Here is a 23,333-nt window from a genome sequence, read left to right as displayed (position 1 = left end):
CGTTAATGTTTTGATTGTGATAAACTTACTCAACTCTTAACTAATTCTTATATTTGGAAGTTCAATGATTAATATTTATTAGTAAGAGAGATTCAGCAATATAATTTTGATTTAGTCAAAAGAAATTAACCATTTTTCAATCCAAAATATTTGTTCCTCCAATTAACAATTATTTATAATTTTTCAACCTTTCTTTACATACTCGTAATGTAAAAATAGAGGTTTTAATTTTCAGTCTAGAGCCTAGTTCCTCTAGATGCATTTTGCATAAGTTTTATTCAAAATTTTGTTGAAATGTTTTCTTTGTTATGCATATATTTTATGGATTACCACTACTTTTGCCCCCGGTGCTATCGTCCATGTTTTCCTGCTATTTGTTTTTAGTACATGGTTGGTCAGTCAGCTAGCATAAATATTTTGTATATAAATATAAACATAAAATGGGACATATCTCTCACGTAGTTAGTGTGACTTGCGGAAGTTCCATGACGATATCGCGCCGTTTCCCATATAAATATTTTCTGCCCAACAATAGAGGTGAGGATATTATTCTGCTCAATGTAACATATAAAACCTATAAGCATTAGCTGCGCTTATAGGCAGAAAAAGCGCCATTAACATATGTACATATGTATGTGGCTTGTTGAAAAAATATGCGTAATTAACATTAGAAACTGCACTTTTGCACTAGATAAAAATTTCGCAATGCAACTGAACACTCAACGAACGTTCCCTTTACATTTACACCCATTATTTCTCTGATTGCAACATAATAAAGCACACATAATTACCATAGAATGACGAATCATATTCAACGAGATACGTTGAAGCACCAATGAATGCATTTTGCAATAACAGTAATTCTCAAGTTTGAGCTGCATTGCATATTGTGATGGGCAAGGGGCAAATGTTAACGAGTACGTATAGCGAGTAAGTGCAAGCAATTTGGAACTTTTTTACGGAAAACGTAATATACATACATATATTTTTGTGGAATATAATATTTGAAAAATAATCTGCATTTTATATTTATCTGTTTATTAATATTATATTCGTTACTAAGCAACTAGTTATTTGCCGGTTTTAATTAATGAAAAATGATGTTCAACACTACACAAGTGTTATTGAGTGTCAATCTCGAATAAGTAGTGACAAACACCTCTTGAATGAACTCAAACGAAAAGTGTTGGTTGTGTTTAACATTTTATTTGCTTTAATGTTTTTTTCTCCTTTTCTTGTAACTGTGAACATACATAATTGCTGACTGACGCGGTTCGTTTCGTTTTGTGACAACCCACGTTTAAAGGGTAACGGCAATAAAAACAATTGTAAAAATAAAATAAGAAAACCGTGACAATAAGATAACTTTTCGCAAATGTTGGCAAATTTAAAAGTACCGTTAATAAAGTTATAAAACGTTCTGCTTCCTCGTTAAAGCTACAATTTTTAATTTTCTATTAAATGACTGTTCGTAATTGTACTTTGTTATATTTATAAGTGCTCGCTACACACGTTTTATTTTATTTAATCTAAATACAATTTATTTCTAATATACTATTTTAATTAAATTTTTATACTCTCGCAACAAAGTTGCTAAGGAGGGTATTATAGTTTTGTTCACATAACGGTTGTTTGTAAGTCCTAAAACTAAAAGAGTCAGATATAGGGTTATATGTATATACCAAAGTGATCAGGGTGACGAGTAGAGTTGAAATCCGGATGTCTGTCTGTCCGTCCGTCCGTCCGCCCGTGCAAGCTATAACTTGAGTAAAAATTGAGATATCATGATGAAACTTGGTACACGTATTTCTTGGCTCCATAAGAAGGTTAAGTTCGAAGATGGGCAAAATCGGCCCACTGCCACGCCCACAAAATGGCGAAAACCGAAAACCTATAAAGTGTCATAATTAAGCCATAAATAAAGATATTAAAGTGAAATTTGGCACAAAGGATCGCATTAGGGAGGGGCATATTTGGACGTATTTTTTTTGGAAAAGTGGGCGTGGCCCCGCCCCTTACTAAGTTTTTTGTACATATCTCGGAAACTACTATAGCTATGTCAACCAAACTCTATAGAGTCGTTTCCTTCAGGCATTTCCATATACAGTTCAAAAATGGAAGAAATCGGATAATAACCACGCCCACCTCCCATACAAAGGTTATGTTGAAAATCACTAAAAGTGCGTTAACCGACTAACAAAAAACGTCAGAAACACTAAATTTTACGGAAGAAATGGCAGAAGGAAGCTGCACCCAGGCTTTTTTTAAAAATTGAAAATGGGCGTGGCGTCGCCCACTTATGGACCAAAAACCATATCTCAGGAACTACTAATCTAATTAATTTTACAGCAAAATAAAAAAATATGTAAATGACGGATAATGAAATCTCGATTATCACTTTATCATGCGAGAGTATAAAATGTTCGGTGACACCCGAACTTAGCCCTTCTTTACTTGTTTCTTATATATTGCTAAAACAAATCATTCTAAGTTCAATCAAATGTGAATAAATGTCTTCCTTTTATTTTTACTTAATTAAGAGACTCCTTCACTTCATCACTTCACTTTTAACATTTTGTTCATAGTTTTTCGATAATATTGTGTGAAAATAAGTATTTGATTTTCAAAATTCACTAATTAAATCTGTTCACCAGGATGAATGAGTGGCCCCATGATGAAAACTGTGAAAGTTCTGCCAAAAATAGTAATTGTCGCTTCTCATTAATAAATGTTTTTAGAAGTAGCTATCACCCTCCCCAATATCTGTCATTTATAATTTTTCAACAAGTCTCAAATAAAATGTAGTATGTACCTATATAAAGCAAAAACAGCATCAACTTGAAATAAAATGAAATCAAGCATTGGGAAATTCTAAAATAATCATACGAGAAAGTGAATTTTAGCGGCCACCAAATGATTCTAGAAAACAAATTTAGGCAAAAGAGGCGACCGACCGTACCGCCATAAGTGCCCCACATACACAATTACACAGCCAAGCATTTTAAGAAAAGTTCGCCGGCCGCAAAGCGAATGACGTGTGACGCGCGTGTGTTTTCTGTGGAATGTTTACGTTTAGTTAAAGTAAGAAATATAAATTTAAATTAAATAAACAAAAAAAGAATATATGTAGTATGTATATACATATGTATGTATATCGTTTTGACCGTACGAAGGTCCGCGGCTGTTGTGGTGCGTTCTAAAACTTACAAAATTTCTATTTTTGTGCAGATATTTTCCTAAACATAGCCAATAGGAAATTCAATGTAGTACAACAGCCCATAGTAAATATAAGAAATAGAATGAAAATTCGAAAATTCAATATAAGGAAAAAGTAATCGGTTCAAATTTTGAGCGTTATTCTATTTGAGCTGAGGGTAAATATGGCCGGCGAAACAGCTGGCTGCTGGTTGGGACTTACGTGATAAGTGCTGTGAGATGTAAGTGGAAAATAAATGTTTAGATTTATTCATGTGTTGCTATTTTATTACAATTCGCTAAGTCTATTATTACACGGCGACAAAAGTTGCTAATTCTCGGGCGATTCTCTTTTGCTGTCGCCCATTACCTTCACACGAGCAACTTGTGTTGCGCAACTCTGTTCGAGTTTTTTTCTCATTCTCTTTCACTTTACTTTAACCCATTGTCTACTCTTTACTTTAACCCATTGCCGTTTCTTTTTCCTTATAGGTATTTGGGCCACTCTATCACATATATTAATCAGTTCTGACAATTAAGAAATACATTTTATTTATAATTCAAAATTAAAACAAAGATTATATGACAGACTTTCACATACATATATCACCCTTTTCACTATCGTCTGAATCAATTTGTATGGCTTTCTCCATACATTTCACAATATCTTTAATTAAATCGATTTTTTCGTCATACTCCATTTTCTAAAATATTTATGTATATTATATTATGTATATCTGTATACATATTTGCAAATTACTTGCCAAAAGATGAAATTAAATTTTTTAAATATATTCAAAATATTAATTTCAAAAAAATATACTCAAATGCAACTATGTACTACGAAAGAAAGAACACGAATGCCGAAAAACGTCGCAGCGAACTGTTACGAATAAGAACACAAAGCGAGTTGCTGAACACTGGAAACTCGGCGCGATTCTCCTCTCCTCGTCGTCCCCTCGCCTATAAACCAAGAATTGCCGCAACAAAAGTTGCCGCGTGTAATAATGCACTAACAGTAGAACTACGACATGTGCCCAATTCGAAAGCAAATAAATTAATAAAAAGTGAAGTGGATGCTTGGGAAAGCGAGATTTTATTGCAGTTGCAGTTGGTTGATGGTGGGTGAAATAGAATGTGAAAATATGGAAAATTTAATAGATGCCTCGACGTACTAAACAATTCACACAGCTTGTGTTTTTACTGAGTAATTTTTTTTCACTTGTATGCACAAATAGCCTTGAAGTTATTATTGGTGGATATCAAAAGCGTTAAGAAAATATACAGAATACGAGCGTGCTTCTATTTAAGGTTGCGAATTTTTAAATTTAAAAATTTGAATGAAACAGTATTTTTTATTATAACTTTTATTGGAAGCATTTTTTTGCCATGATGGTATTTGGTGTAAAAAAATTTAATTACGGTCGTCGGCTTTAAAAGATAAATAAATATTAATTCAAATGTATTAAGTTATTTTTTAAATGCGTTACTTGCAACGCGGCTTCTAATACAGATACATACAGCTGTGTTCATTGAAATAGCAGTGCAGATGACCTGTATGTTCTAGATGGACAAATTCTATTATAAAGACCAATATGAGATAAAAAATGTTTTAGAAGTGATAAATTATTTGTTTTTACATGAGCTAAAACTTATTTTGTGCTAATTTATTCAATATTTTTTAAGTATGAATGAATAATAAAATAAAAGCGCTAATTTGTGCTGTTCAGTGAAATCAACATAACTCATTAATTAACTTTATTATACTAAATAATATTTTAGTATTGTCCTAATACATTGTTGTGTATCCTTTATTGACAATTACAGCCTCGGACCTACGAGGTATGGAGTCAACCAAGTCCTGACAACGCTTAAGAGGAATCTGCGCACATGCCTCTTGAACAGCATGCCAAAGCTGCGGCTTAGAAGACGGGGATTGTTTTGGAACAAAGCGTTTGACGTGTCCTCATAAGTTTTCTATGGGGTTTCAATCCGGGGATAGAGCTGGCCATGGCATCAACACGATTTTTTCTTGGCTAAGCCAATTTTTAGCCAATTTTCTGGTCTGTTTTGGATCGTTATCCTGCTGGAATGTCCATTTTAAGGGCATATTCCACCTGGCACATGTCAGCATAACGTTCCTTAATATCTCCACGTACACATTTTAATCCATGATCCCATCGAACATTTGTATTGGGCTCACACCGCTATAGGAAAAAATGGCCCATATCAAAATTTTAAAGTTACCGTGCTTTACTGTCTTGACCGTATAATCTGAAGTATAATCTGGAATATACTCCGTGTTTGGAGGTCGACGGACATACTGTCTAGAACCTGCTCCATAAAACAAGATCATTTTGCACTCATTTGTCCAAAGGATATTGCGCCATTTTGATATTGGCCAGTTCAAATGGCTTTTGGCAAACTCAAATCGAACTTTGGTATATCTTTGACTTAGTAAAGGCACCTTTCGTGGACTTCGCGCATTCAAATTTTCCTTGAGCAATCGTCGTCGAATGGTTACGTCACTGATCTCCAACTTCAACTCGGCTTTTATTTCCCTAGAGGACGCAAAAGGATTGTTTTTGCTGAACCGCACTATGCGAGGGTTCTCCAAATTTGTAGTTTTGCGTAGGGTCTCAAGTTTTTCGGGCTTCAATTCATAATTTATGCCATTGTATACCATCTTGGCAGAACTTTTTAAACGGCTTTGTATTTCTTTGTATTATAATTTATGTAATATTTATTTTTTTTACTTCTCTTGCACTGCTATTTTAATGAGCTGTATATTTGATTGAAAAAGAAATCCAAGAATGTATATCAAACACCGTTACAATATTATTAAAAAGTGTTACCAAGTTATTCTGAAATATCCCATAAAAAATAAAGGATATAGCAAAATTAAAACTAAGTTAAAAACTCATAAGCACAAATTAGAATTATATTTCATTTAATTTATATACATATATGTAACATATATACATATATGTATATAAATATGTCTCTTTTCGCACAAGCTTTTTATATATCTCGCGATTGAGTGCATTTCTGGTTTTATCGAGACTAAACACTTTAAACTATAAGAATATAATCTTACGTACTTTGACCTAGCTGAAAGATAATCAAAAACAAACAGCTTACACTAGCTTCCACACACCTTGCCAACGATGAGTCAATAAGACCAATTGCAATCTGCTTGTGTCGGCTTTTAATTGGGGCCAAATCGCTCTTTTACACTCACCAAGCTCTCTTTGCATAACTAGTTGCGTGTGCGATGGCGAATAGAGCGCCCATTGTACTCTTATTTATGCCGATTACTCTTGCAACGCAATGCATTTATCGAAACAGTGATATGAATGCATAGAGAAAGTGGTCCTGCTGTATAAACTATATTTTGCCATTATTATAGCTTACACTCGGTCGTGCTTTTGTCGTTATTTTGTTCTCACATCTACCAAGTCGTATTTTGTCGCGCTGTTGCGGGCTTTTTAAGGTCGCCACCGTCGAGGAGGACGACGACAATGAATGTATCTTTTTACATTGGGTTGTTATGCGCTCATCCTTTTTGGAATCACATCCTTTTCATATGCTGTTTGTGCATTCTCCCTCCAGCTTAATACACATTTTCATAGTAGACGTCCTTCAGCATTGCATAGACGTTCAGTCTCCTGCGAAATGCACAGGCAGGTGGTCGGTCGGTTATATCCACATAAGTTAGTGGGCGTTTGCGTTTAGAAGTTTGTTTAATTGAGTGTCGTTTATTGGCTTTACCGCATTTTAATGTATTTGTCTGTCTATGATTGAGTACGTGTATATATGTGTTTTAAGATTATATTTTTTATTATTGCAAATTTCTAACAATGTCTCTATATTCTTATCATTACAGCACATTTTCATTCATTTATGGAGGGAAAATTAAGATAAAATCGGGAACAATCTAAATTTTTGTGTAACAGACAACCATTGAAAAATATATACAGAAACGGATATTTAAAATACATATAAAATATATAAAAACGTATATATAGCAGCCATAAATAAAAGTAAAAACAACTAACAAATATGACTGAAGTTGAACAGCAGCCACCGCCACAGAATGGCATAGACCTTTCCGCTGTCGAAGAGGATGATAGCAGTAAAGCACGTCCAGCCGATATTGAGCAGGTATGCATATGAAAAGCACTTTTTTACCGTAAGTGGCCAAGCAGCCAAATTGTAGTGCAGCCCAATGAATGATTGTCCACAGCTGCATCGATTTTTCACACTGGTTCAATTAGTCTGAGTGAAAACCACAAATTACTAAACATTTACTACATTTGCCATTCGCACTTCTTCGCCAGATTTAATGATTTAAAATTAAAGAATTTATTGGTATTTAATTAAGTAATTTTTTTTTATAGGATATGCGCGAAATGGAGCGTCGCAAACGTGTTGAGGCCATTATGGGTTCGAAACTTTTTCGCGAGGAATTGGAACGCATCGTGGATTCGGCACGTGATGGTGGCGGTATACTGCAACAGTTATCCGACATAATGGGCGTACCGACATCGACGCGTGTCGGTAATGTCTTCAAGGCTACTAATTGTATGCTGCCAATTAATGATATACGCGGCGTTGAATCGATGGGTTATGCCAAGGGTGAAAAGATTTTGCGTTGTAAATTGGCTGCCACATTCCGTTTGTTGGATCTGTATGGTTGGACGCAAGGGCTGGGCGCACAGATCACCGCCCGTCTCAAAGTCGACCAGGAGAATTTCTTGGTGAATCCCTATGGAATGATGTATCATGAGATAACGGCGTCATCACTGAACAAGGTTGATATGCAGGGCCAGGTTGTGGAACAGGGCACCACTAATTTCGGAGTGAATAAGAATCGTAAGTGTGTCATTAAATTAATATCTGTATTTAAACATTTGTGGAGATCATATATCAATTTTTTTTACTGAAAATGTCACAAAAATAAAGGTTTAAAAAATGTATCAAAAATAAAATAATGCAAAATGTAGACAGTAAATTAAAAACAAAATAAGAAAAGTGCATAATAAAAATCTTATTTATTTTAATTAAAAAATAATAATAATGAAATTAAAAATTATTAAAGATGTTCAAACAATTATGAAAACAAAAAATAAATCACTTTAAATTGAGATAAACTAAATAAAACATAACTACATGACCACGAATTTTTATATTAATTCCTCATTTAATAAAGAAAATATTGAAAGGAAGAGAACATGTTTAACAAATAAATAAACAAAATAAAAAAAAATAGATTTCTAACGAAGAAAAATAACAAAATAAATGAAAAAAATTAAATAAAAGATAATAATTAAAAAATTGAAGAAAATAAAAATAAGAAATACAAGTTAAATAGATAAAAATAAACAACATGAATCTATTATTACATACTAGTTTATGGAATGACATAAAAATGAAGCTAATAAAGTTGAGTTAGTAATTTGATGTGCTTATAAATGAATTTCTTGTTTTTTAATGGATTTTATATAGTCTTATGATTAAATATAAAGTTTTAAGAAATTCACATAAATTTTTATTAATAACTAGACATTTTGTTAATGCAAATTCCTTAAAAATATGTACATACATACATATATCTATATTCTCAAAATATTTTCAAAACGCAAGAGTTTTTAAATTCGTAGTTTGAATTATACATTTTACTAAGAATATATATTTTCCCCCCCTTTAGACTTTGCCTTACACTCAGTGGTGCATGCTGCGCGCCCAGATATCCGTTGCGCGATCTATATTGGGTGCACACCCGTCGTTGCTGTCTCTTCGTTGAAGGTTGGTCTACTGCCATTGACTCGTGATGCTTGTGTTTTGGGCGAAGTGACCACACACTCGTATACAGGCACACAAATGGATGCCGATGAACGTGATCGCTTAGTGCGCGCACTCGGTCCCAACTCCAAAGTATTGATACTCAGTAATTATGGTGCATTGTGTTGTGGTGAAACCATCGAGGAGGCATTCTTTGCTGCCAGTCATATTGTGAAAGCCTGTGAAACACAATTACAACTACTGCCAGTCGGCGTGGATAATTTGGTATTGATACCGGAAGAATCACGCAAAGCTATTTATGCTGAAGCGCGCCGCCCACCTGAGGATTTGGAGAAGAAATTCGCTGCCGCTGTGGCAACAGTCGAGGCCAATGCTGCCGAGGTCGCTGCAGCCACTACCGAAGCTGGTGGTGTTGCTGTTGCCGCAAAGTCCACCACAGGTGCACCTAAGTGGCGCGTCGGTGGTGCTGAATTTGAGGCACTCATGCGTATGTTGGATAATGCCGGTTATCGCACCGGTTACATTTATCGCCATCCGTTGATCAAGTCGGATCCTCCGAAGCCGAAAAATGATGTTGAGCTGCCACCAGCTGTTAGCTCGCTGGGTTATCTACTCGAAGAAGAGGAACTCTTGAAGCAGGGGTAAGTGGAGAAAAAATAAAAAAATCGAGGAAATAGTTATTATCTTATTGATTTGTTATAATTTTTATTTCTAGCATCTGGAAGAAGGGTGACTTACGCAAGGGTGGTGATCGCAGCCGATGGCTTAACTCGCCAAATGTCTACCAGAAGGTTGAGGTACTGGAAACTGGCACACCCGATCCCAAGAAGATTACAAAGGTAGAGATTATTACTTTTGAAGATAAATCTGAAGCAAGTCAGAACTAAAATGAAATAAAAATGCTATGAAAACCTTAAATAAAAACACAAAATCAAAAGCGCCCCACTAACCAACCGTACCAAAAAAGATGAAAGCTAATTATTATAAGAATATTTATGATATAACGAAACTAATTCTTATAGAAAATGTATGACAAATATGTTTGGGGTTATAAAGTTTGCTAATTAGCTCTTACCAACATTTAAATATGAATTATAAATGTAGCTTTTATAGAAAAACAAATACTGCTAAAACATTGCTGCCGCCGCTCAATATTTTTTTCTATTAGTAAAAGATATATAGGCACTGTTTGTCTTACCTAAACGTAAAGTTGTTATATGTTTACGTTCTTATTTACAAATTTTAAACAATTTTTAATGCGAACTCAAATTAAACATTTAAAAATGAATTACAATTGAGATGATGCTTACAAAACGATTATTACGTGCACATATACTTTAATGTTTATTCAGCTTTTCTGTATTTTTTAATAAGTTTTTTATTTTCCATGCAGTATACTTTGAAAAAAACTGCCATAAAAGTTTTAAGAATATGATTTTTAACTAGTCGAAAAGACTCTATTAATTTGACAAAAAAAAAAAATAAAATAAAAGGAGCGCCTTAGTAAAAAATGAAATAAGTATAGTAATTTTATATATTTAATTGTATTGGTTTAGGGAATTATCATTTACTAAGTAGTTTAATATTTTTTTTTAACTATTTCTTTTTATTTGATATAGTTGCAATAATGATTTTTAAGCTTTATGCTTATATTTTTTAAATTTATTTTTAACTCTTTTGTTTTAGTTTTTCACATTACTAAGTTATCTTTAATGCGCTCTTATACATATGTATTTAAAACTTACTTAAAAATTAATTCCGATATGAATTTTTCTTTTATTATTTTATTTTGTGATAAGGTTTGGTATTTTCTATTTTTTATAATTTTTTTTTTTTATTAATTTGTTTCTATTTTTTTTTTTTTGATTTTTAACACAACACAACATTCCATTTACAATTTATGCTTAGCTTTAAACTCCTTTAGATTTTCATAGCCAGCATTTTTTAGGTTAGAGAAGCGCATTAAACTTTAAAAATTACAATCAAATAAATAAAGCTGCAAAGTAGTTTTCAAAATAGCACAATTTATTGTGAAATGCGACCGAAAAATATTTGTGCTTATTGTAATGACTAAAAAATTAATTGGATTACAATCTATTTTTATACATAAATATATTTCTTATTATATTAGATAATTTTTAGAAGTATTGCCATATTAATATTATTATTAAAATGCAGTCTCTATACAGATGCAATTGTAAAAGAATTATTTTTCGGTCCATTCTCGCATCCTAATTTCAGCTAATAAAAGCTCCTGCCTATCTTACTATAATCTTACATGAACAATATAACACAGTTTACGGATAATCATCCATAATAAAATTACTTTATTAATTTTGCAGCAATTCGATGAAATAAGTAATTTTAATTTAATGCAATAAAATTACAAAAAATATGAATCACACATTATTAGCTAAGTAAATGCTTTCAAATGTGTTTGTGGTATAGTTAAAGCAAAGCAAGTGAAATACATAATAATATATTTTAATGAAAATAAACCAATAAAAAAAAAAAAATAATTTTCTTTTTAATTACTACATGCCCAACTAAAACTAAACAAACTTAGAATACCAAATTAACCATTGATGCATTGACACGAAATATATTCTCTTTAACTTCGCTTGAGTAATTAATTACTTGTGAGGACTTTTGCTTGAACTGCGGCTGCTAATAACCTTGATATTGACGACGCTTTTTCGCTTTTCTACTGGGAATCGCTGTTGAGCAGCGTAATGCAGTTCTATCATCAAATTGATGAGAGCATACATAAATGCGTTTTTTATTAAATGAAAATGTAAAAAAAAAATCAAAAGTAATCACACGTGCAATGCGAGCAGCATTGAAAAGAGCAAAAAATATAGAAAGAGAAAGAAAATGTTAACCTATTAACGCATTGTACTTTAATAATATTTGTAATTTAAATACTTTTAGAGCATTTAAAAAATTTACATATTTTTGTGTATAATACCAATGAGATTTTGAGTTTTTTAGTCTAAAATACTGTACTAATATATATGTATATACATATTAAAATATAAAATACTTGTTAATAATTTTGTGTATGTAATAATGTAATAATATCGATTGTTGGCACGCAAGAAATATTTTTTAGAAAGCTTTTGGAATTGTGTTTTAAAGTCTAAAAAATAATAAATATGTATATAATATTAAATTATAAATAATTACATTTAAACGTTTATGCATAAAGTAATAGAAATATATAATATACACAAGTCTTGTTGCAATGGAAAGTATTCCAGATAAGCCCTTTAAGTTTCTTGTCAAGAGTGGCATATTAAAATTCACCCCTACATTAACAATTTCTTATATGTATTTTCTTGCGTCTTAATAATCGATAGAAAAAATTGGTTTGCATATTTTATGTTTTCTTTTATCTTTTTTTGCCGTCTTAATAATAATTTTTATATTGTTTTGTTGCATGTTTGCATGATTAACTTTTTATCATTCACATATTAGTTGAATAAGTATTTTTTATTTAATGCGTTACATCAAAAAAATGAAGAGCGCATGCAATATATGGGTTCTACCGAAGGCACTGCATCACAAATAAAGGGAGCCAATAGTTACAGCTTCATACAAAATCACATGTAATTCTCAACAGTTGATTCCAGTGTCATGATGATTCAATATTCAAAACTTTTAATTCGCCATATCAATGAAGTTTAATCATTGTATATAGACGCTTTATCAGTTTCTAATGGGCATTGAGCTATTTTTGTTATATATATTTCATTTCGCTTTTTTTAATATTTCTATGTTTTGTTTCTTTTTTACTCTTGATGTATATATTATTTTGTATAAATTGCTTTGCTTTGTGAGGGAATGTTTTTAATAACGAAAAAATAATATTAAATCTAAGTAACACGTAACAACACTAATAAATAAGTTATAATAATAACAATATTCTTATTAATACAGATATGTTTAGAAACGTTACACAAATTTTCAATCATGTAAAAATATTATATTTTTATTATTATTTTCTTTGTTATTATTTATTAAAATGAAATTTTCATTTTGAACTCACTATTATATTTACTTATTTAATTATATTTTGTGATTTTATTTAATTTTTATTATTTGATTATTATGTATAGTTTAATTTCAGTAAAAGAGATATGTACTCACATTAATTATACTCAAAACTAACCGCAATTTTAATATATCTTATGTATGTACATTCTATAAATATATAGTTATATATTTTTAACATTTGTATATACATATATATTTTTAATTTTTTAAGTTATAGAAATTAAACATATTTTTAAGCACGATACAAGTAAAATTTTTATAACTAACAAATATACAAACATTTACATACATATTTATATGTACATTTGAGAGATTCACCGCTTAAATTTTTGTAAGCTAGGCAATTGTTGTTCAATATATACTTACGTACTGTGAATCCGGCAATTATAATTTACGTTTTCCCAAACAACTAAGTCATAATATAAAGTAAAAAGTGAAATTTAATTAGTTATAGTAAAAAGAAAATCCGTTAAAAACTTACCAATATTTTCTTTCTCTTTCTACTTTCATTGCATATCTTTTTTTCAAACTGCAAATGAACGCCACATTGCGCTGCCTCAAAACTCAAATTCGTATCAAATCTAAAATACTTAAATGACGGCATATTCCCAAATGTAATTTGATTTACCATTTCCGTGTACGCTCTTTGTGCATAATATGAAAAATTCTCGACCACCACTCTAACAAAATCCAAAATGCCTCCGATCCCTACCATCGCCTTTTCTTCGCTATATTTGTCACCACAAACAATGTTGCCGTTATTAGTGGGTAGCCGAAGGTTCACCAACACACTCGACACCGGTACGCATCGAAGATCCCTTGCAATTTGTGCCAGCGGGAACAAATCCAAAAGAGTTCAGACGCTTGCAACAACAAGTAAGAAATACATTGCAATTATAAGAGGTAACTACAAGAAATTATACAATTAAAACCTTTTTCTTACTCTAGATCAAAGACAATCGTCGGGCTGATAAAATATCCGCCGGTCCACAATCACACATCCTCGAGGGTGTTACATGGGATGAGGCCAATCGTATTAAGGATGCGACCGTTTCATCGGCCGGTGATCATGTTGTGTTAATGGGCGCAGCCTCTAAGGGTATCATACAACGTGGCTATCAACATAATGCAGCTGTTTATAAGGCACCATATGCTAAAAATCCATTCGATAATGTCACCGATGATGAGTTAAACGAATACAAACGCACGGTGGAGCGTAAGAAGAAGAGCATTCATGGTGAATGTAAGTGCATCTCTGAGAAAATGATTCTGGCTTTCCAGGTACTATAAATATTCATTGTTTCCTCCCTGCCTAGATACCGATACTGATTTCTCCGAATCGGAGCCACTGAGTTCGATGCCAATCTCAGCACCACCACAGACGAAACAAATAACAATCGCAACTGCCGCAGTTAGTCAATCAGAGCCAGAAGATGTTTCAGGTGAGCTCTAAGAAGTGTCATTACGAGAATATTGTAAATGTTAAAAGTGTAGAGAAAATAGTGGCCAGGCCATTGTTAGGCTAGTTGTAATACGCTGTTAGTTATTAACATGCCAATAGTGATGCGATAAACAGAAATCTAAGAAAAAATTAAACTTTTACTGTACAAATGAATGAAGAATTTGCAGATTAACTATAATCCGGTGTAAGTGTTCGGATTGAAGAAGCATTACTTCAGCAGGGCTAAAGGCACAACAACAGACAGGTTCACAGAATAGTTAACTGTTAGCTGAATCAAGACTGCTAACCAAACATTGAGAAAACCTTCCCACGACAGTTGGGTTTACGTAACCGGAACGGACCCAGATTTTTATGCGGCCAAGGACTGTCAACTAGACAGAATTCTGATGCTACAACAACAACAAAACGGTCTTAAGAGTGTTTCGTTAGCTGCTACAAATACAATAATGTTTCTAACAGTGCGATTCTGTACTGTGATACAGTCTCAAGTCTCTAAATTTGAGATTTTAAGTTGGAGACAATTTTTGAGACTTGAGACGATTTTGCTATTCTGTAAGTCTATTATTATACGCGGCAACAAAAGTTGCTAATTCTCGGGCGATTCTCTTTTGCTGTCGCCCATTACCTTCACACGAGCAACTTGTGTTGCGCAACTATGTTCGAGTTTTTTTCTCATTCTCTTTCACTTTACTTTAACCCATTGTCGTTTCTTTTTCCTTATGGGTATTTGGGCATCTCTATCACATATATTAATCAGTTCTGACAATTAAGAAATACATTTTATTTATAATTCAAAATTAAAACAAAGATTATATGACAGACTTTCACATAAGTATGTACATATGTCACCCTTTTCGCTATCGTCTGAATCAATTTGTATGGCTTTCTCCATACATTTCAAAATATCTTTAATTAATTCGATACTCGTCATACTCCATTTTTTTAAATATTTATATTATATTATGTATATCTGTATACATATTTGCAAATTACTTGCCAAAAGATGAAATTAAATTTTTTAAATATATTCAAAATATTAATTTCAAAAAAATATACTCAAATGCAACTATGTACTACGAAAGAAAGAACACGAATGCCGAAAAACGTCGCAGCGAACTGCTACGAATAAGAACACAAAGCGAGTTGCTGAACACTGGAAACTCGGCGCGATTCTCCTCTCCTCGTCGCCCCCTCGCCTATAAACCAAGAGTTGCCGAGACAAAAGTTGCCGCGTATAATAAGCGAGTAAGGGACAGTCACAAAATCTTATACATTTCATTATTCAGAGATGATTTTACACTTGAATGAAAATAATTATGTCGATAACAAATATTAAATTTTCTATAACATAGTCAAAAAACATAATTATCAATAAAAATAAAAATATATGTTGACCTGGTTTCATATTTACGAAATTTATGTAAAATTGATTTAATTTTAACCTTTTCGTGTTTGAGTTGCTTACTTAATATAAAAAACGACAATCGATTAATATCTATGATGATCTCTATTCAGTATATTCAAAATGGCAGCAAGGGTTCTTTTTAGTTTGTGACCTGCTAACTCTCAGGTCTCAAATTTGAGTTATTTAGTGAATAGTAACTAGTCACAAATTGAGACTTTTCCTCAAATAGAGACTAGAGACTGGTTACAGAATCCCGTTATAAGTCATATTAAAATTGTAGTATATCACTATATTAATATATAGGTAGGTCTAGAACTAAATATTAGTTTTAATGTGTCCCAAGGCCTGAAAATGGTGTAATTTTAGCAAGTTATTATCGGAGTAAGGAAAAAAATAATCGAATTTCTCTATTTGTGTGAATAAAAAAATTCATAAAATAACATTTTAGTACGATGACGGTGATTCTAGGAATCCTTGCTCCATATACCATAATAAAAACATGTTATGGAATCATACATAAGGCTTGTTAGTAAAGTATCTATATTCCGTAGCAGTTTCCGAGTATAATGTTCATACGAATGCAATTTTCGAAGTTTCAAATATAAATTGTTTCAAATTACTTAGTATAGTAAAAGTAATCATCAAAAACCCTTAAACGTCTAACAAAAAAAAAATCCTTTACTTATTTCTAGAACACCAAGTGATGAGAATAGAAACCCAACAGGCGCCAATTCCAAGCCAAGCCGAAGTAGTATTGAGCGATGGTAAGTCCAATCAAACAATTTTTCCATTTTTATTTACAAACCTGCATAAGTTTCGTTGGTAAACACTGAAAAAAAGAGAAATATTGTTATATTTTCAAAATTTTAATAAGCTGCGCGTGAAGCAATTTTACTTCGTCATCATTAAACTTATTTAACAGCGTTTTGTTATTGTCTGAAAATTTGCTTTATATTCTATTTACATAATATACCTGTGTATGTTCAGATTTTTCTTATATTCCTTGTTTGTTTCTTTCGTTAAACATATGATTGTTGATATAAAAATATATATATTGATTTGTTCAAGTATATTAGTAGTTACATATTGCTTATAATTGTATTGTTTTGTTTTATATAGTCAATAATTGCATTTTTTATTTTGTCTTTCCAAATGTTGAATTTCTTAAACTATTTTTCTATTTAGTTTTTATCCGCATTGCGCCAGCTGTTTATTTAAAGATAAACAATTCTTTACACTCAATTTATGCCTAATATTTCTGCTTAGAAATTTTGATTATGCTAATTCAAGGCTGAAATGGTGAGAGGCAGCCAGAAAAAATGCAAACAACAAAATTAAACCTTTTTATTCGCTGGCTATTTTATAATTTTATATACTTATATATTTATTATTATTACTTTTATGGATTGTTATATTATTTATTTAATATTATATCTTTATTTTATGTATGTAGTTGCCGCTTACCAAAATAAAGTTTTTAAGTATTATTTTTAGTTATTTTTTTGTATTATTTCACTTTTTAATTTATTTTTACAATTTTACTTTCTCTTTCCCTTCTTTAATACCAACAAAAAACCAAAATATTTTATACCACTTTGTGCTACAACGTAAAACACTCATTTAATTTTATAATACTTGTTTTTAACTTTTGTTAACACACATAATAATTTATTAGTTGTTCGAAAGAAAATATTACCCGTGCTCGATAGCGTATCCGTCACATTTCTGTAGTGCGCAAGCAAATATTACTGCAACAACTATTTAACAAATTATTATATTTAAAACTGACTATCTGTCTCCTTTAAACGCTAATAACTTACTTAACTTAACTAAACCTATAAAATCTTACATTCCTTATTTTCATAAATTACAAACAAAACTATTTTAAACTCATGTTTCAATTCGTTTGCAAACAGGCCCAACATGTTGTACGGCGTGTATTAAGTGATTTATTATTTTCTACTACTACTACCACTTCTGCTACTATTTCTACTACTTCTTCTCTACTACTACTACTACTTCCGCTACTATTTAACAACCAAACAACTTTATGCATACTTCGTACTTCAGCTACTGCTGCTATTGCGATACACACTCTCTTGTTCTCTATATACTTCCTATCAATACTGACACTTTTCATACAGAGCTTTCATTTCTATCTAAATTTATTTTTCAAAATTTCTACCCAACATTTCTATTGGCACAAGATTTTGGTTAGTTTAAGTTTTGTGTGCAGCTGCAGTTGTTTCCTTTGTAAACAAAATAACCGTTATGACAAAATTTTTGTATATATGTTAACCGTCTTAATTTTTTTGGTGTAAAAGTTTTTTTAAGAGATAGTTTTTCTTGCATTTTTTGTTCAAATTCCGTTTAAAAAAGTAATATCAGTTGAATTCGTAAAATATTTTTTAATATTTTCATAACCAATTTTTTCTCGTTTTATTTTTGTTTGTTAATAAGCGCTTAAACATTTTTAGAATTATTAAAATTTTCACATTTTCCGTTTCAAAATTTTTCTCATATGTTATACGAATGAATTAGAATTTTTGAAAATTCGTTTAACTACATAAATCAAAATTTTTATCTTCCTCTTCTATTTCCCTTGCCTGTTATATTTTGTAGCCAGCTTCAAGAAAAAGTGAATTGGTAAAATAAAAATTACTCTAAAATAGAAAAAAATTCGGCAAGACATAAAATTTTTATTTTATATAAAAAAAAAAAATTATTCCGGAAACTGCAATAAAACTTTTAAAATGAAAAAATTTTGTAATTATTAAATTAAAATGGTGAATTTTTTTTATTGTAAGCCAGAAAAATTTAGTTTTTTAGTTTTTCCCCAATAAAATTTTACAAATAAGCAAAGAGAGAAGCTGCCCACATGTACATATATGTATGTGTTAATTTCGCGCAGTAGTCCTTTAGTCCAATGAAGTCAGTCGAATTAGTCTAGTCGAAAGTGTTAGTTAATTCTTAGCTAGTCAATTAGTTTTCCATTGGTAAATCACTCATGTGCGCACAGTTTTTAAAATGCGTGAGAGTTAAGTCAGTGCGTCAAGCTAATCGACGAGATGCAGCTCCCCATATGCAGCTATTACCGTCTTGCGTATGATTGTGTACATGGCGCTGCTATATTTTATCGCTAGCTTTATATAACTATCATCATCAACAACCACAACAACAACACCAACATCGATAACGCGTTTATAGGACCACAATCTACTACTACCGCTACTGTACTGTTTTGTATTAGTTTTTTCTACTACTAAATATTAGTACAATAATTACCTAATATTTTCCGGCACAACGCAAAAAAACTAAAAAAAAAATACTACCTACACAATACAGCTGAACAACAAATATACGTTTGAATTTTTAACTGACAGAAATGTCGAAACTTAAACCACTGTACAGGCGAACGCCGCTGAGGTGAGTGCAAACTCGAAGATGAAACCAAAAAAAATATATTAAGTTACCTTTCAACATTCGCTTAGTGAGTTTGGTAGGCGTTTAGTTCACTGTCGCAATGCAAATAAGCAACATTTTCAGTTAAAAAGTGTGAAAGATTTTGGCTTTGCAATGCATTAGAGGAGCAGTAGGGCTCAAAAAAATTAGAATCAACATTATTATCACAATTGATTAATGCCTATATGAAGCAAATGAAACGTATAATAATAGTTACTAATAAATTTTGTAGTGATTATGCTTAATAGGTTATGTTCAACGTAATTAAACAATAAAATTTAACTTTTAACTTTGTTTTACATTTACGAAACTAAAGTTGACTTAGAAATGCATACAGTATTGAAATATTTGTAAAAAACAAGTTAAAAATGGGAAAAATTAGTTTTTGTTGTACTGCAAATTGCAAGGTTATTTTTCAAAAACTTATACTAAGTATATCTTACTTCATTGTCCACACCTGAAACTGAAAATGATGCCTTTTTCATCATATGCCATAAATAGTGCCATTTACAAATGTCTCATATGCATATAAATATATACCCCTTTTCGAAGTTTTCTTAACCTCAAATCACACATTTTTTCATTTTGTATACATAAGAGTTATACTTATCACGCAACATACACAATAATTGGTCTAAATTTTTGCAGTTACACGCATACACATAATTCAACATGCTCACATTGCGAATTGTATATTGCAAAAAAACAAATTTATAATAATTAAAACAATTTCTAACTTGGTTGCATCTACTGGCAGTAAACTGCTGGAAACGATAATAATTAAAAATTTAATTTCCACTTTTGTCATAACACATTTTGTTTTTTTTTCTAACCAAATTTTATTTTCGAAAATTGTTTAAGTGTGCTCGTTATCTGTTGTTTTCCTAGTTGTTTAAAGTTTTTTCTTTACTAATGAAAATGCGTGTTAGTGCATATATTATAGATTATATTCTTAATTACCTATTGTGGGAACCTCAAGCTTTTTCAAATTGAACAAAAAAAAATAAAAATTATATTTTTTTTGTTGCTGACTTTTTTTGTACCACTGCTTCAAAAATTGCATTCAATTTGTTCGTTTTAATAATACTTGCTGTGTATGCTGGGATTTTGACATTTTCTTTAAATGCATATTTTTAAAATTTTTTTAACTTAATATTTTTTAACCAACCAACTTTTTAAAGCAACCCTCCTGCTCTTTAACTATAATTAATAGTTTTAGGATTTAACATGCCTTCTTTCCAATCAACCCTTCCGCCACTTTTAAGCGTCGTTAGGTAATACGATTTTACTTTGATTTTAGATGATTTTTTAGTTGTTATTTTTTTTTTTGGTATTTGTAAGCATTATTTTTTGTTAATATTTAAATTTAGTTTAGTCGGCGCTGCAGCTGTTAGTTAAATTAGGCGCACATACACCACTTCTTTGACGCATCTCGGCATTTCTTTTAAACTGTCTGCACATTTTTATTATAATAAATTGTAAAAATTAAAAAAATGCAACTTGGACAGCACAAATAGCAATAGCATGCAAAACATGCTTTTTTGTGCTCTTTAGTATATGGAAAAAGTATGCATTATTATTATCGCAAAATAGTAAACATTTAACGTAAACACATATCTGTATGTTAACTATGCACATTTTTATAAAAATAAAAAATTAGCGTTTTTAAATTTATTAACGAATATTAGCACACAAAAAAATCACTTATTTACATATTGTCTTTGTTATTAAAAAAAACTTTAAAGTTATCACTATTTTTTTATTTTCTATTTTTTTATTTACCAATTATCTTATTATTCGAAAAAAAACCTTTTTTAAATTACTTGCGTATGTATGTATATTCTTTTAGCAACTCTTAGTTTCTTAAATGGCGAACGTTCTCATACGGCTGTGAATCGCAAACCGCCTACGGGCCGAGGTAATAAATATTTCTGTGCGTTTTTTTAACCAAGGCCGAGCAACACGAAAATGCTCGTGCCTACTTTTTGTTGTAAAACATCCTAACCCCTTGACAAATATATACCAAACATATGTGTAGGTGCATATAATGTGCAATAATAAATATTAATATAAAATCGTCAAGTCATCAATTTTACCACCAACCTAACCTCTGCGTTTGTAAATATAAATCACTTGGGTGAAGTGAAGCGCTCCAAACATTTACACGAATTTGCATTTAATGGTGTTTAATTAATACTTAACCTGCCCTGCGTTCATAAAAATTATACGTATTTGAAACCAAACATTCATGGTTAACTTTTGGTGTGCCGCAATTCCAATTCACTTTTGAACATACTGTACAATACTATATACATTTATTTACTCTTACAAAGCACCTGATATTATTATTAAATACTATGTATGTATACTATCTCCCTAACTACCACTACAACTAAACTCGTCTCTTCCCCAATTTACACTATATACTTCATTAATATACTCTGCAGACTATTTAATTCTAAAAACTGTAACTTTAATAAAATATATGCCGTAGTATTATAAAGTGCTGTAATGTCAGAAATATACATACATATGTATATGTATGTACTATATATGCTTATCCAATTAAATTGTTGAATTTGCATGTTTCCTAGCTGGCAAAGTGTAGCGCTTTTCCAACTGAACTAACCTTAGTAAATATTAAATATAAATATGAATTTTCAGCTAAAATACGTAAGAACCATTTCTATATTTTTAACACCTCATCTTTTAGATAGTTAGTTTATAGTTACCATTGAAAAATACTTGAAAGATTATCCAAAATCAAAATTATTGTTAAAAATAACTTCTTTTAGCTAAAAATATAGATTTTCTTTTTGAATACTTGTGTGAGGGCCATGGTAATAACGATGTATTGAATGAAAATTCCAGTTTAACTTTAAATTTCAATTTGCATAAATTTTTTTTTACAAATTATTATTATTTTTAATACAAATTACATGTTGGATAATAAAAAAATGATGGTAACCCTGTTTGAGTAATCAATAAAATTTTTTTTAGAATTAATTTTTTATTAAAGAATTACTATTATTGTAATTAATACGCAAAAATAAATTAATCCTAAACAAAAAATTAATAAGTTCTCATTTGTTAGTTTTTGAACAAACATAATAGGAGTGAAAAGTTCGTAGGCTAACATAGAACATTTATTATTTATTTTTTTGATAAAATTTGTTTTTATTATTCAATCTTGGCGCCAGAAAGCGAAAAGGAAGAATAGCTGGGTCTGGGGGCTGTTGTATCAAGGGGTGTCTCCGCCAATAAAAAAGACAAAATTATCTTAGAGGACGATACAACTATTATAACCGTCGAAAAATTTTCAATACCCTTTATATAAGTATAAGCCTCAGCTTCTGTGATTACCTCTCCATTGTTGCTAAATTTCTTTCCAGCGAGCATTTTCTTGAGGTCTGAGAATAGGAAATAGTCACTGTAGAATAGATCTGGAAAATAAAGTAGACGCGAAACCCAATTCATAAAATGATTTGTGACACGCTGCGTTGTCTTGATGACGCAGTACTTTCTTCTCCAATAATGCAGTGTGATAGTCGCTGTTAATAGCTTTTCCCTTTGAAGATAGTCGATGAATATTATAACACGTGCATCCCAAAACACTGATGTCACAACCTTGTCAGCCGACTTTTGCATATTTTCACGCTTTGGGGTCGGTTCATAATATGCAGTTTACTCGGCTGACTGTCTATTGGACTCCGTGCGTGAAATGCTGGAGCCCTGCTTCATTCATTATCACATATCGACGCGAAAATTCAGTTTTATTACGATTAAAGAACTCCTCAGAATCAGCAATTTGTTGCACAGGCTTTCGCTTGTACAAATATTCATTCACAATGTATTCAATATTTACTTTGATATCTTTAAAGTCTTAGCTCTCCCGTACAACTTCACTTTATGGGCATACGAAAATAATGTTGATCAATTTATTTTTCC

The 23,333-nt window shown here is 31.1% G+C and overlaps 1 protein-coding gene across 23 annotated transcripts in view; it reads left to right on the top strand.

Moving 5' to 3' along the window:
- LOC105228676 (protein hu-li tai shao) overlaps positions 1-23,333 on the top strand; it is a 75,553-nt gene that overhangs the window by 35,225 nt on the left and 16,995 nt on the right. For 16 of the 23 annotated variants that reach the window (XM_011208598.4, XM_011208597.4, XM_049451582.1 and 13 more), the window contains 8 exons: positions 7,082-7,359; positions 7,596-8,070; positions 8,906-9,641; positions 9,716-9,839; positions 13,822-13,932; positions 14,005-14,299; positions 14,373-14,498; positions 16,616-16,687. In XM_011208598.4, coding sequence (XP_011206900.2) covers positions 7,258-7,359; positions 7,596-8,070; positions 8,906-9,641; positions 9,716-9,839; positions 13,822-13,932; positions 14,005-14,299; positions 14,373-14,498; positions 16,616-16,687 — 2,041 coding nt within the window. In that variant the 5' untranslated portion in view covers positions 7,082-7,257. Of the gene's footprint in view, positions 1-6,467; positions 7,000-7,081; positions 7,360-7,595; positions 8,071-8,905; positions 9,642-9,715; positions 9,840-13,821; positions 13,933-14,004; positions 14,300-14,372; positions 14,499-16,615; positions 16,688-17,108; positions 17,192-17,598; positions 17,813-17,839; positions 18,409-18,545; positions 18,581-21,234; positions 21,304-23,333 lie in introns of those variants that run through there. The other 7 variants (XM_011208596.4, XM_011208595.4, XM_049451585.1 and 4 more) reach the window with 6 other exon arrangements.

The sequence above is a fragment of the Bactrocera dorsalis genome, chromosome 3 (assembly GCF_023373825.1).
Source record: "Bactrocera dorsalis isolate Fly_Bdor chromosome 3, ASM2337382v1, whole genome shotgun sequence".
Classification (NCBI taxonomy): domain Eukaryota; kingdom Metazoa; phylum Arthropoda; class Insecta; order Diptera; family Tephritidae; genus Bactrocera; species Bactrocera dorsalis.
Note: the sequence above shows the minus strand (reverse complement) of the source record. Positions and strands in the feature narration are given on the sequence as shown.